The sequence below is a fragment of the Natrix helvetica genome (assembly GCF_964273705.1).
Source record: "Natrix helvetica genome assembly, chromosome: 10".
Classification (NCBI taxonomy): domain Eukaryota; kingdom Metazoa; phylum Chordata; class Lepidosauria; order Squamata; family Natricidae; genus Natrix; species Natrix helvetica.
In genome coordinates, this window is record NC_138561.1 from 13,186,490 (window position 1) to 13,198,947 (window position 12,458).

Here is a 12,458-nt window from a genome sequence, read left to right on the forward strand (position 1 = left end):
TAAAACCTCAACCTACTCCATCAGGAAGATTTCCAGTTATCTTGAAACTGCAACTCCCAGAATTCCCAAGAGCAACACATGGGAGGTCCAACACATGGGAGGATGTAAAGGTTAAAGAAGACTAATGCTTAGGGCAGAATACAAAGCAAAAAACAAAAACAGACATACCATGAAGACGTTGTGGTGGCACAGTGGTTAGAATGCAGTATTGCAGGCTCTGCCCCACAGCCAGGAGTTCGATCCTGACCAACTAAAGGTTGACTCATCCTTCCATGGTAGGTAAAATGAGGACCCAGATTGTTGGGGGGGGGGCATAGGCTGACTCTGTGAACCGCTTAGAGAGGGCTGTAAAGCACCGTGAAGCGGTACAGAGTTCTAAGTGCTATTGCTACTCTGAGTACAAATCCTATTAGTTAATCCCAGAGCGTCTTATTGTTAGAGAAGAAATCCAGGAAGCAAGCAACCCTCAAGCAAAGGAGCTGCATTAGCAGGAAAACCTCTTTCTCTTACCCTGCTGTACACATTTGGGAAATGCCTGGAGAAATAGACCATGCTGTCCAGCGCAAGCAACCCCGGAGGAGTCCGGTGCAAATCCAAGGCAGGGTTACTGTTATTCTGAAAGAAAAGGATGGATGGATGGAAGGAAGGTCGGTACTGGCTATGTTCACCATGAAAAGCCCCCTCCTGCATCTAATCCGCTTCAAAGCGCCTGAGCAGAACTCACCACAAAGCCCAGCTTGCGGAATTCTTTAGCACAAAGCGAGTGTCGACGCTCGGTGTTATAGCTGCCAGCGGAAGACTCGTTCTCGGACACAAAGGCAGCATGGCGCAAAGACTGGAGCAGGTCCCGTTGTTCCTGCACATCGAAAATAACCAGACGTTCTAGTTGGTGGAGGAGGAAGGCAGTTGCCACCCAGGGCATCCAGCAAACAAACAATTGCCACCCCTGAAGAGGAACTCAAGACAAGGGAAGAGACCTGGGAGTAGGGGTCCATGGGGGCCCTCATCCGACGCTCCAGGAGGTTGAGTGTGAGTGACTGCAGGACATAGAGGTAGTGAGCCATCTCGTCCGCAATCGGGTCCGAAGCGTGGACAATGTTCTGAAAGGGAGTCCAAGAGAGGCACAAATATGACGCTGCCCCATCCTCCCCTTTGGGAGCAAGCATCTTATTTCCCAACGTAGGGCTCAGTAAGCACCAACGTGCCTCTCTACAGAGGTGAAAGCGTTATGCCCAGAAGCGGCAGGTGAGGATCGAGCAAAGAGACCCCCTGAAAGTTAAGACTTGGCAGCCAAGGTGGGAAGAAGCAAAGAAGCTCGGGGGATGGAAACGGAAGATGCCACCTCCATGCCCACCTTGTGGATAAATTGCCGGAGGTTCTTCTCCCCTAGATAGTCCATCATCTCCTAGAAATGGAAAGCAGGCAGTGAGACAACCCTACCACCTTCTCTACCCAGGCCATCCTTCTCTAGCAGGTTGGCTGGGCAGACCGATGCAAATATAGGCAAATGTAAATCTAAAAATGGAAGATTTAGAACGTCTGCTTTACCCTTCTTTCGGCCTCGCCAGCATTCAGGAGGAGAGCAATTAGGAGCGCCATAGCTTTGAGTTGCAGCTGTGTGTTCATTCTAATACAGAGGGGGGGGGGAAGCCAGAAATTAAACTAGGTTTAGGTTTTAGGTTCATTTGGATTTATATGCCACCCTTCTCCAAAGGACTCAGGGCGGCGTACAACATTAAAAAGACACATCACAAAAGTTAAAAAAAAAGATTAAACCCAATTCCCAAAAGACCAAACCGATTTTTTTTTAAAAAAAAGAAACAGTACATTTAAAATAAATTAAAATCAACATAACATTAACAGGCCAGGCCGGCTTGCTGGAAAAGCCAACTTTTTAGGGCGCGTCGGAACTACATCTTACACCCGGAGGCTAAAGGAGCATAGAGGCTCACAAGGTTAGGAAGCTGGGTTTGAGGTTAGCAAGCCCGTGTTTGAGACCCAAGCACTGCCATGGGGTGGGAATGGGCTCCTGTCCTTCGCTTCAGCTTCTGCCGGGGACGGGAAAGGAGGCCCCATCCTGGATGTCCCCAGGGCAATGGTAGTATCGCCAGCTAATCCAGTGATGGCTAACCTTTTTGTCCTGGCGTGCCAAAATCGCAAGTACACACACGTGCCCACAGCCACAATGTGATGCGCCCCGCCCCCTTGCGCAAGCACGCATGACACCCCCATATGCTCCCCCCCTGGTGTATGTGCGTGACACACAAACACACCTCGTGCTTGTGCCTGATTCCCCAGGTCCTGTTCTGGGCCGAGCAAGTCTCCCTGAAGCTTCCTGGGACCAAAAATGAGGCACAGAGAGTGTCCCCCGCATCCCACATGTGTGCATGACCCCTCCGACCCCACCCGTGCAGGCGCACGCATCTCCCGTACGTGCAGAATCCCGAAAGTCAGCTGGCGGGTGGGAGGCCCGCGTGTGCATGGTGGAGCTGAGCTGGGCGACGGCTCGTGTGCCCCCAGAGAGGGCTCCACGTGCCATCTTTGGCATGCTTGCCATAGGTTCGCCATGACGGAGCTAATCCTTTCAACCTGAAAGCACCATGGGGCGTCCCACGTGAGTGCGATGCTACCGGAAGGCTTGGGTTTCCCCATAACCCCCATGAGCCTCACCAAGGATTCTCAATGTCATCACTAAGAGATTCCCTTACCTCCCAAGGCAGCATGAGGAAGCTGGGAGGGCCTTAACATTACCGTCGCCCACTTGAGAGAGGGATCAGCACACTGCAGCTGGTGGAAATCCCAATTTTGGGGCATGTAACTCCCACAAATACCGTATTTTTCGGAGTGTAAGACGCATCTTTTTCCCTCAAAAAAGAGGCTGAAAATCTGGGTGCGCCTTATACACCGAATACAGCATTTTTAGCCTCCTGAAACGCCGTCCTATTTGCAAAAATGGCACAGGCTTTAGGAGGCTTCCAGAGTGCTCCTGGGGGCTGGGGGAAGAAATGAGCGAAAAACGGGACAGTTTTTGCTCATTTTTGCACCCAAGGCTCCCAGGAGCACTCTACAAGCCTCCTAAAGGCTATGCATGCCCTTTTTAGTGACAAAAACAGGCCCGTTGTCATGAAAAACGGGGCCATTTTTAGGAGGTCTGCAGAGTGCAAAACCTTTTTAAAAAAAAATTTGCCTCTTCCAAATCTTGCTCCGTCTTATACTCCGGTGCATCTTATATGGTGGGGTGGTTTTTTTGGGGGTGGGGGTGTTGGAAACCCCACATCCGGGAGATGGCAATGATCCCAAAACAACTGCAGGTGATTGACAGATGTGGATACACCATGAACAGTCCCTCTTTACGGGCAAAATGCTAGAAAATCGCAGCCGCATCCTTAAAATGCTGCATTCCGTCCTGCAACTTTTTTTGTGCGAGTCCCCACTCCCCCCCTTCTGCCAGTAAATGAGACCCACTGCTGGGAAACAATAGGACCCTTTGAGAATCTTGTGGGTTGTGGGTTTTTTTGGAGGTTGGACTGCTGGAAAGCTGCTCCTTAGGGTTCATCCTATACTTACACTTGCAAGAGGGCAATGAGGCGATCCAGGGTCACCTGTTGCTTGACCAGCTCAAAAAGAGCCCGACTGGTGGGCACCATGTTCTCCAAGATGGCCAAGGAAATCTGCTGGATGGAAGCATCCAGGGGACTGATATTGATGTAACTCACAATCTACAGCCAAAGAACAGATGACAGATAATTAAGACCAATTGAGAGGGATTGATACCTTCGTTCACTTAATCGCTTTGATTTGAGGGAGGTGTGTGTTTCTGTGTGTGTGTGTGAGAGAGAGAGAAAGACACACACAGAGAGAAACAGACAGACACAAAGAGAGACAGAGAGAGAGACAGACACAGACACAAAGAGAGACAGAGAGACAGACACAGACACAAAGAGAGACAGACACAGACACAGACAGACAGACAGAGAGAGAGACAGACAGAGAGAAAGAGACAAAGAGGCACAGAGAGAGAGACAGAGACAGAAAGAGAAAAGGGATCTTATAAACCCAAAAAGAAACGTCTGTGAAGTCCACATTGCCAAACTTAGTTTTGCAGCTTCACTAAATCCTGACCATCTCCTGAAGAGAAATCTAGAAGCCAGGAGCTGCTTCCATGTATCATGACCCTTACCTTTTTGATGAAAGTGGGGCTGAGGGTCTCCCAGGAAACAAAATCATGTTCCATCAGCTCCACAAAGGCCTTCAGGGTATACGCCAGAACCTCCCCTGTACTGGAGTAACAGACAGCAAACAGGGTAAGAGCCAAAGGGCGGGTGGAAGACTCAGACTCAGAAACCATAGGAAGGATGCATTAGAGGAACCTAGGAGGAGAGAGAAGGGACAAAGGAGAAGAAGAAGAAAAAGGAAATGTCTCCATAAAAGCCAACGTCCCCGGGGATTGGGGGGGGGGGGCAAGGAAGCAGAAAGAGATGTGGCAGACTAAGGAAAAACTCAAGGGTCATCATCGGGAGCCTCTTGAAACAACCATCCAGAAGTGCTGAGGGCAAGACATTGAAGCGAGCTAGGGAAAAAGCTCTTCTATACTTGGGAATGGTTAGGGTATAAAAATAGGAAGCCATCCTCAATCCATAGTTATTAACTTGGTTGAGAGTCAGGGGGGAGCAAGTTTTATTGGCTCTGGCTCGTAGATATTGTAAATCAATGTCCACAAGCCGTTGGACTATCCTAAATTGGGCATCCTTGAGGTCGTAGTTTCCCAAGGCATCCTCCGTGAAACCTAGCAGATGAAGTTTCTTCAGCAGCTCTTTCTCCCAGCGAGAAATATGTGCAACCTGTTCTCCATGAAGGTAAAGCTTAAAAACCAGCGGTGTTCTTAACATCGCAGCCATGTTCACGTTTCACTTGGCTCCAGGGATCGCATGGAGGGCATTGCCGTAGAGCAGATTCCGTTTATATGCCGTGGATTGTCTACCCCGTAGCTACCTGAGGACAGAGGTGGGTTTCACATAATTTTACCCCTCCCCTCCGTTCGCTGTGCTCCGAAAATGTGAATGCACGCCTTCCGTGCATGCGTTTGCTCCCGCACGCGGCTTGTACACATGCTTGTGGCTTAGAAAACTGTGGCTAAACAGGACAGCATTGTGCCGGAGTAAGAGCGGGCCCATCCCCACCCTCAGGTCACCACTGCCAGTTCGCCTAAACCAAGGGTGTCCAAACTTGGGAACTTTAAGACTTGTGGACTTCAACTCCCAGAAAGTTCCCAAGTTTGGACACCCCTGGCCTAAACCGATACAAACCGTCTGAATAGTACCACTGCCTGAGGAGCTGCAGAGAAAATATCCTAGAAAGAGGTGAAAATGAAAACTCGTGCCAAAAGCAGCAGCGAAGGACCCTTCCGCCTTGAAGATACTCACTTATTATCTTCTTCCACAATCAGGAAGAGCTGATTAAGGCCATTTCTGCTAATAAACTCCTGGGCAAAGGCCACATCCCGCGAGAGGCTTGCCAACTTCTTCAAAGAATTTGTCTTCACGTCCACACTGTTGCTTTGAATGCCCCCGTGTAGCTTTGCTGCCTCTTGATCCTGCCAGGGGATATTTGGGGGAAACAAAGAGGATGATTTAGCCACGCTTGGAATATTGTTGCATTCACTTCCGGCCACATTGCTCAGAAAGGAACAGATTCAGAAGAGAAAGGGGGGGGAAAAAGCCATCAAAATGGAAGGCCTGCCCACTTTGAGGAAGTAAAATAGCCCTCGACTTACAACATTTCATTTAATGAGCACTAGGATGACACTGGAAAACAGTGACTTACGACCTTTTTTCACACTCTCGACCGTTGGACCCCAGGGTCTTGTGATCAAAATTCAGACCTTTGGCATCTGACTCGTATTTACGACGGTTGCAGGGGCCTGGGGGGGTCACGTTGATCCCCTTTTGCGACCTTCTGACAAGCAAAATCAATGAGGAAGCCAAGATTCACTTACCCACCACGTGACTAACTTAGCAATTGCAGTGATTCGCTTAACAACGGTGGCAAGGAGGGTTGTAAATTGCGGCAAAATGCACCGAACAACTGCCTCGCTTAGCAACACCAGTTTGGGGCTCAGTTGTGGTCGTAAGTCGAGAACTACCATGTTTCCCCCCAAAATAAGACTGGGTCTTATATTATTTTTTGCTCCAAAAGACGCACGAGGGCTTATTTTCTGGTTGCATTTTATTTTCAGGAAAATGCGGCACACTAATTGCATCCGTCCAGCTGACAATCTTAACGGGCGCTTATTTTGGGGGCAGGGCATATATAACGAGCATCTTGAAAAAAATCATTCTAGGGTTTATTTTCCTGTTGGCTGTAATTTTCGGAGAAACAGGGTACCTGTACTGATGGCTAGTTTATGGCATAGAGGGGTGGGAAAACGTAAAGGCGTTTTATAAGGCTTTCTAAAATAATGCACAGTATGGAAAGAGGGGTAACTCAGCTCTTCCCACCGAATCAAAATCCTTGTCGATCCAATGACCGGCAATTATTTAATGCCACTAAAAGAGCACATTTCCTCTGCCAGGTTAACTGCAGAGCACAATCAAGGAAAGAGGATTCTTTAAATGAGTTGAAACAACAAGAAATAAGCCTCCGATTACAAAAAGCGTAAGAAGCGAGATAGGAATCCCCCAGCCCTCCTTTTATTGGTGAGCTCATGTAGCTCAGGCAGGTCTCCTCCGATGCTTCTGGATTTCTTTTTCCCAATTTGTTTGCACATCCCTCAGGCTGAAAATCCACGTGGGTGTGATAAGTCCGTAGCAGGCTGCCTTATCTGCTGATAAGTGTCTACAGATCCTCTTCCTTTTTTTCCTCTCTCAATCTCAGCACAGCCTCTTGTTACGGTATATATATATTTGCATCACATTTGGGGGAATAGTAGGAAGGTAGGAGTCAGTGGCTCAGTGGCTAAGACGCTGAGCTTGTCGATCAGAAAGGTCATCTCTTCGCTGGTTCGAATCCCTAGCGCCGTGTAACAGAGTGAGCTTCCGTTACTTGTCCCAGCTTCTACCAACGTAGCAGTTCGAAAGTACGTAAAAAATGCAAGTAGAAAAATAGGGACCACCGTGTTCCATGCACGTTCGGTATTTAGTCATGCCAGCCACATGACCACGGAGACGTCTTCGGACAGCGCTGGCTCTTCGGCTTTGAAACGGAGACGAGCACCGCCCCCTAGAGTCGGGAACAACTAGCACATATGCGCGAGGGGAACTTTTACCTTAGGTAAGTTATGCATTTGCATCAAGGTGATTTACTCCCCCCCCCAAAAAAAAAACAAAACTAAATGAAACCAAGAATTGACTCAAGGCAACAGCAAAAGTTACATTAAAGCAACTGCTGCTGAGTTCACATTTTTCAGATGTGTAGGAAGGGCAAGTCCTAAGATTCCCAACGAACAGATCTGGAGGGATCTAGGTTGAGGAAAGCCATGCCAAAACATCAAAAGGAACACAACCGCAGCGCATCTCGTTGCTGCTTCTATTATCCGCCTTTGGAATGGGCATAATAATATTTTGCTGCTAAGCCCTGGAACCTTAAAACAGTAAGGACTGTGAAATTTAGCCAAAGTAGCAAAAACAAAAAGCAATCAAAAAGTATTGATATAAATAGAAGGTAAATATAGTATCCAGGATGTGGGTGGTTTTTTTTTTTTTTAAAGCGTTCTGTAGCAAGTCACTGTTTACTTTCTTATGGATTTCCTCCAAATGAGGAAGAAAGAAGCAGTCGGAATATGTGTTAAGGGCTACCATGATAAGAAATTAATGACCTTTGGCCATTAACATTATCCATCCAATTATTAAAAATAAAAAATGAAAATCAGCGGAGGAAACTGCATGATTTTACAATAAAAGCCTCATGTGAAAGTATTCTATTTTTTTTTTTACGATGTCTTGCTTCGGGTGGGATCAGGACGACTGAATTGAGCTGAGCATTTACTGGCTGGATGCCCTTCCTGACACCTACATGGAGTTCACAGCAGATATTTTCTCTTTGTGCCCAGATAGAGAAAACATTCGTCGCTGCCTTGGATTGAACTCTCAACCTTCCGAGTGGGAAGCAAGCATCTGAAAGTCGCTCTGAAAGTATTTTATAACACAACTATAAAACGTTCTCTGTTTCCTGTATTTGCCAAAAATAAAATAAAATAATGCATCATCATCCTAAGGATGTGCGTAAATGGAGGAGCCAGCAGGATGCAAAGGGGTTATCTCGTTTTGTTCTAATGCAAATATTTGATTTTGTTCTCTGCAATATTTGCAAGATGACAAAAACCCAATATATATATATTGAAAATAATGGGGGGAAAAGCATGCAAAAATCACGTGCTTGCAATTTACATCTTCTATAATAGACATTGTCCTTGAGCAAAAATAAAATTCGGAATGCTTATCCTGTTTACAGTAGGACCTACCGGAGCAGTTGTCAACTGCAGTATACTCCCATTCTTAATTTCTCCACGGTTCTAACAAAATAACACAAGAAAAAAAAATTGCACAATCAAAATCTCAAAACACTGAATAAAAGCAGTCAAAGATGAAACTGGAGAGGAAAAAGTTCAAATCAATCTTCCAAATTTCTATCTTGCCAACATTTTAACTAGCCTTCTAAGGAGAACTGAGTTGCCAAACAAAGGGAACAGCTAAGGAACAAGGTCGACTTGGGAGTGAGGCCACAGGTGGATGGTGAATGGCCCCTCCCAGAGGAAATAAAAGAGGAGCGAAAGGGGAGTGGAGTTTGCAGGAGACAATTAATTCGCTTCATTGATTTGTGACTCCTTGCCAAGTTTTGCAGATATCAGCCTGGCAGCTCTCCAAGCCAGATAAGGTCTGTGACGGTAAATCTTCCCTCGAAAGACTTTGCTGGATGTGAATGAGCAGAATTCACAGTAAATTAATAAAAGGGTTTTTTGTCGGGACAAGGAGTTTGCTTCCTGTTCTTGGGAAGCTTCGGTCACAACAGCAGGCATTTTTTTAAAAACACCAGGCTTGTCTACTAAACTCATTCTCAAATGCACTCACCAGTTCGGTAATGTAGGCTTGCTGGCCATCCACATATTGCAGAGCATAGCGCTCGGAATTATTCAGGTTCCACCTATGTTAGAGACAAACAATTGGAGTTTTGCCAGGGTACAGAGATTTTCCCCCACCCCCAAAAAATTGGGGTGTTTCAATCTCTCAGGAAAAAAAAACATGGATCTTCAAGGAGATAAATTGTCTGAATCATGCAAATGTTTCCTCTGCTACTCAACTAAGTTTTCTATAAAGTTTAATCAAATTCTGTGAATTAAGGAGAAATTATACATGCCTATATTTGTGTATATACACATGCACACCCATACTGGGGGAGTAAAATTCTGTGCAACAGCCTACTCAGCCTTTACCAGTTCCTGGAGATGGTTTCCTACCTCCATAAACATGTTGTGCAGGCAGCACACAAGGCCATCTGTGCATGTGCACAAACCAGAAGTCACTCTCCAAAACAGGGAATAGTGAAGACAAAATAACTCTTCATACTAATTGAACTAACTGCCAATTAAACTTCATTTCTTTTACCATGGGTTTCCAATTCGTAAAATTGATTCTTCTCTCCCTTGCAAATATGTAAACGGGCTAGACAAGAACAGTTTTTCCCCAAACGCCATCACTCTGCTAAACAAATAATTCCCTCAACACTGTCAAACTATTTACTAAGTCTGCATTACTATTACTATTAATCTTCTCATCATTCCTATCACCCCTCTCCTCCCGGGACTGTAACTTTGTTGCTTGTATCCTTACAATTTATATTGATTGTTTCTTAGTATGAGTTGATTGCTTATTTGTACCCTGAGACTATCATTAAGTGCTGTATCTTATGATTCTGGATGAATGTATCTTGTCTTTTATGTACACTGAGAGCATATGCACCAAAGACAAATTCCTTGTGTGTCCAATCACACTTGGCCAGTGATGAAATTCAGTTTTTTTTATTACCGGTTCTGTGGACATGGTTTGGTGGGCATGGCAGGGGAAGGATACTGCAAAATCTCCATTCCCTCCCCACTCCAGGGGAAGGATATTGCAAATCCCCATTTCCTCCCCACTCCTGGGAGAAGGATATTGCAAAATCTCCATTCCCACCCCACTCTGGGGTCAGCCAGAGGTGGTATTTGCTGGTTCTCCAAACTACTCAAAATTTCTGCTACCGGTTTCTCCAGAATATGTCAGAAACTGCTGAATTTCACCCCTGCACTTGGCCAATAAAGAATTCTATTCTATTCTTTCACAGATACAAATCCCCTTCGCTTATCTAGAACATGTCTAAAACATACGAAGGACGACATGATAGCAGTGTTCTTATATCTAAGGGGTTTCCATAAAGGAGAGGGAGTCACCTATCCTCCAAAGCAGCTTGAAGGCAGGACAAGAAGCAATGGGTGGAAACTAATCAAGGAGAGAAGCAACCTAGAACTAACGAGAAAATTCCCTCATAGTAAAACAACTTGCCTCCAGAAATTGTGAGGCCTCCAGTCCTGGAGGTTTTGAAGAAGAGACTGGACAACCATATGGATGAAATGGTGTAGGGCAGGGGTGTCCAAACTTGGGAACTTTAAGACTTGTGGACTTCAACTCCCAGAATTCCCCAGCCAGCATGGCTGGCTGGGGAATTCTGGGAGTTGAAGTCCACAAGTCTTAAAGTTCCCAAGTTTGGACACCCCTGGTGTAGGGTTTCCTGCCTGAGCAGGGGATTGGACTAGAAGACCTCCAAGGTCCCTTCCAATTCTGTTGTTCTTTTATTATATGGACAAGGACAGGCCTTTAATTCCAGCAGGAGGATGGAAGAGAAAGAAAGAGTGAAAGGGAGTGAAGGAGAGGTGAAGGGGCAAACATCTAGATAAATGGCTGCTATAAGGAGTTTGGGGGCTTTGTTGATTTATAGCCGTGCGTCTCAACTTTGACAGCTTGAAAATGTGTTCAACGTTCAAGTTTAAGAAAGCTAAAGTGTATTAACGAAACAGAAAGTAGACAGACCTCCCTTAAAGCATATTAAGGGCGTGGGAAAAGGCAGTCAGTTTTTGCAAACATCTGGCAGCCAGCAGCTTCTGTCACTAAACTGCCCTGCGAATCAGTCTCAGGCTTTTTCTGCTGATCTGCTGCAAAAGCAAAAAATAAATAAAAGGAATAGCTACTCACACTTCACAGACTTCTTTCACAACTGCTGACAGAGGCTTAGCCTGTAATTAAACATAAAACAGCATGTTGAGGGTTTCCACATGATTTGAACCTTAAGCCGAGCCGGTGCACGGAAAATAAATTTGGGCACCTCTCAGCTGGCAACCACTCTTCCGTGTGCCAAACGGGTTAAAAAAAAAAGATGCCAGGATCCTTTACCTGATTCAGTTCGATGAGCTGGGGAATCGCCCCCATCATCTGCACAGCGATTTTGACCACATCTTTGGAAGGTGGCATGGTCAGCCCTTCTCTGGGTTGACCGGGAGGTCCTTCCTGTGAAAGCATGCAGAGGTCCCTCATCACATATGCTATCCAGGCAACGGAAAATGTATTGCTAAGATAAAGGTAAAGGTTCCCCTTGCACCTATGTGCTAGTTGTTCTTGACTCTAGGGGCGGAGTGGGGTGCTCATCTCCGTTTCAAAGCCAAAGAGCCAGTGCTATCCGAAGACGTCTCCATGGTTTTGCGGCCGGCATGACTAAACGCCGAAGGCGTACGGAACGCTGTTACCTTCCCGCCCAAAGGTGCTTCCTATTTTTCTACTTGCATTTTTTACATGCTTTCGAACTGCTAGGTTGGCAGAAGCTGGGACAAGTAATGGGAGCTCACTCCGTTATGTGGCGCTAAGGATTTGCACCGCTGGACTTTCTGATCGACAAGCTCAGCGCCTTAGCCACTGGGCCACCAAGATATTTTATATCTTAATTTAAGATATTTGATAACAATTTCGTTGCATACATGACGTACAACGACAATAAAGCAGTGGCGGATTCCGGATCCCGTTGCAACCAGTACGGTGCAACGGGGCTGGGCGTCTACTACATGCATGTGTGCAGTGCGCGCATGCGCACTTACCACCCATGATGCTCCAGCTACTCAGCGGAGCGCAAGCGCTGTACGCTCTGTGTGCGGAAGCCCGGATCGGCTCAAATACCGGTAAGGAGGATGGGCGGGCAGGCGGGCCCTCCGGAGCACCGTACAGGAACGGTACCTGGTGCTCCCAGCAGGCACCATTCCGCCCGTACTGGGGTGCACCGGTCGTATCCCACCACTGCAATAAAGGCTATACTATACTAAAAAGTCTGTAGAGATTCTCAGTCTTCTGATTCAATTTGGGACGAACACCCTTTGAAACCTCCAAGTGCTTCAACCACTCTCTAAAAGGATGCAAATGACCAGCTGTCTGCAAGGAGTATACTTC

General features: G+C 46.5%; 1 protein-coding gene across 4 annotated transcripts in view; it reads right to left on the reverse strand.

The window, feature by feature from the left end:
• ELMO3 (engulfment and cell motility 3) overlaps window positions 1-12,458 on the reverse strand; it is a 28,653-nt gene that overhangs the window by 13,564 nt on the left and 2,631 nt on the right. For 3 of the 4 annotated variants that reach the window (XM_081963435.1, XM_081963434.1, XM_081963433.1), the window contains 12 exons: window positions 11,418-11,531; window positions 11,220-11,260; window positions 9,066-9,138; window positions 8,459-8,509; window positions 5,424-5,593; window positions 4,181-4,280; window positions 3,568-3,719; window positions 1,549-1,627; window positions 1,355-1,405; window positions 978-1,100; window positions 725-856; window positions 511-615 (listed from right to left, as the gene is read on the reverse strand). In XM_081963435.1, the coding sequence (XP_081819561.1) occupies window positions 511-615; window positions 725-856; window positions 978-1,100; window positions 1,355-1,405; window positions 1,549-1,627; window positions 3,568-3,719; window positions 4,181-4,280; window positions 5,424-5,593; window positions 8,459-8,509; window positions 9,066-9,138; window positions 11,220-11,260; window positions 11,418-11,495 (1,155 nt within the window). In that variant the 5' untranslated portion in view covers window positions 11,496-11,531. Of the gene's footprint in view, window positions 1-510; window positions 616-724; window positions 857-977; window positions 1,101-1,354; window positions 1,406-1,548; window positions 1,628-3,567; window positions 3,720-4,180; window positions 4,371-5,423; window positions 5,594-8,458; window positions 8,510-9,065; window positions 9,139-11,219; window positions 11,261-11,417; window positions 11,532-12,458 lie in introns of those variants that run through there. The other variant, XM_081963436.1, reaches the window with a different exon arrangement.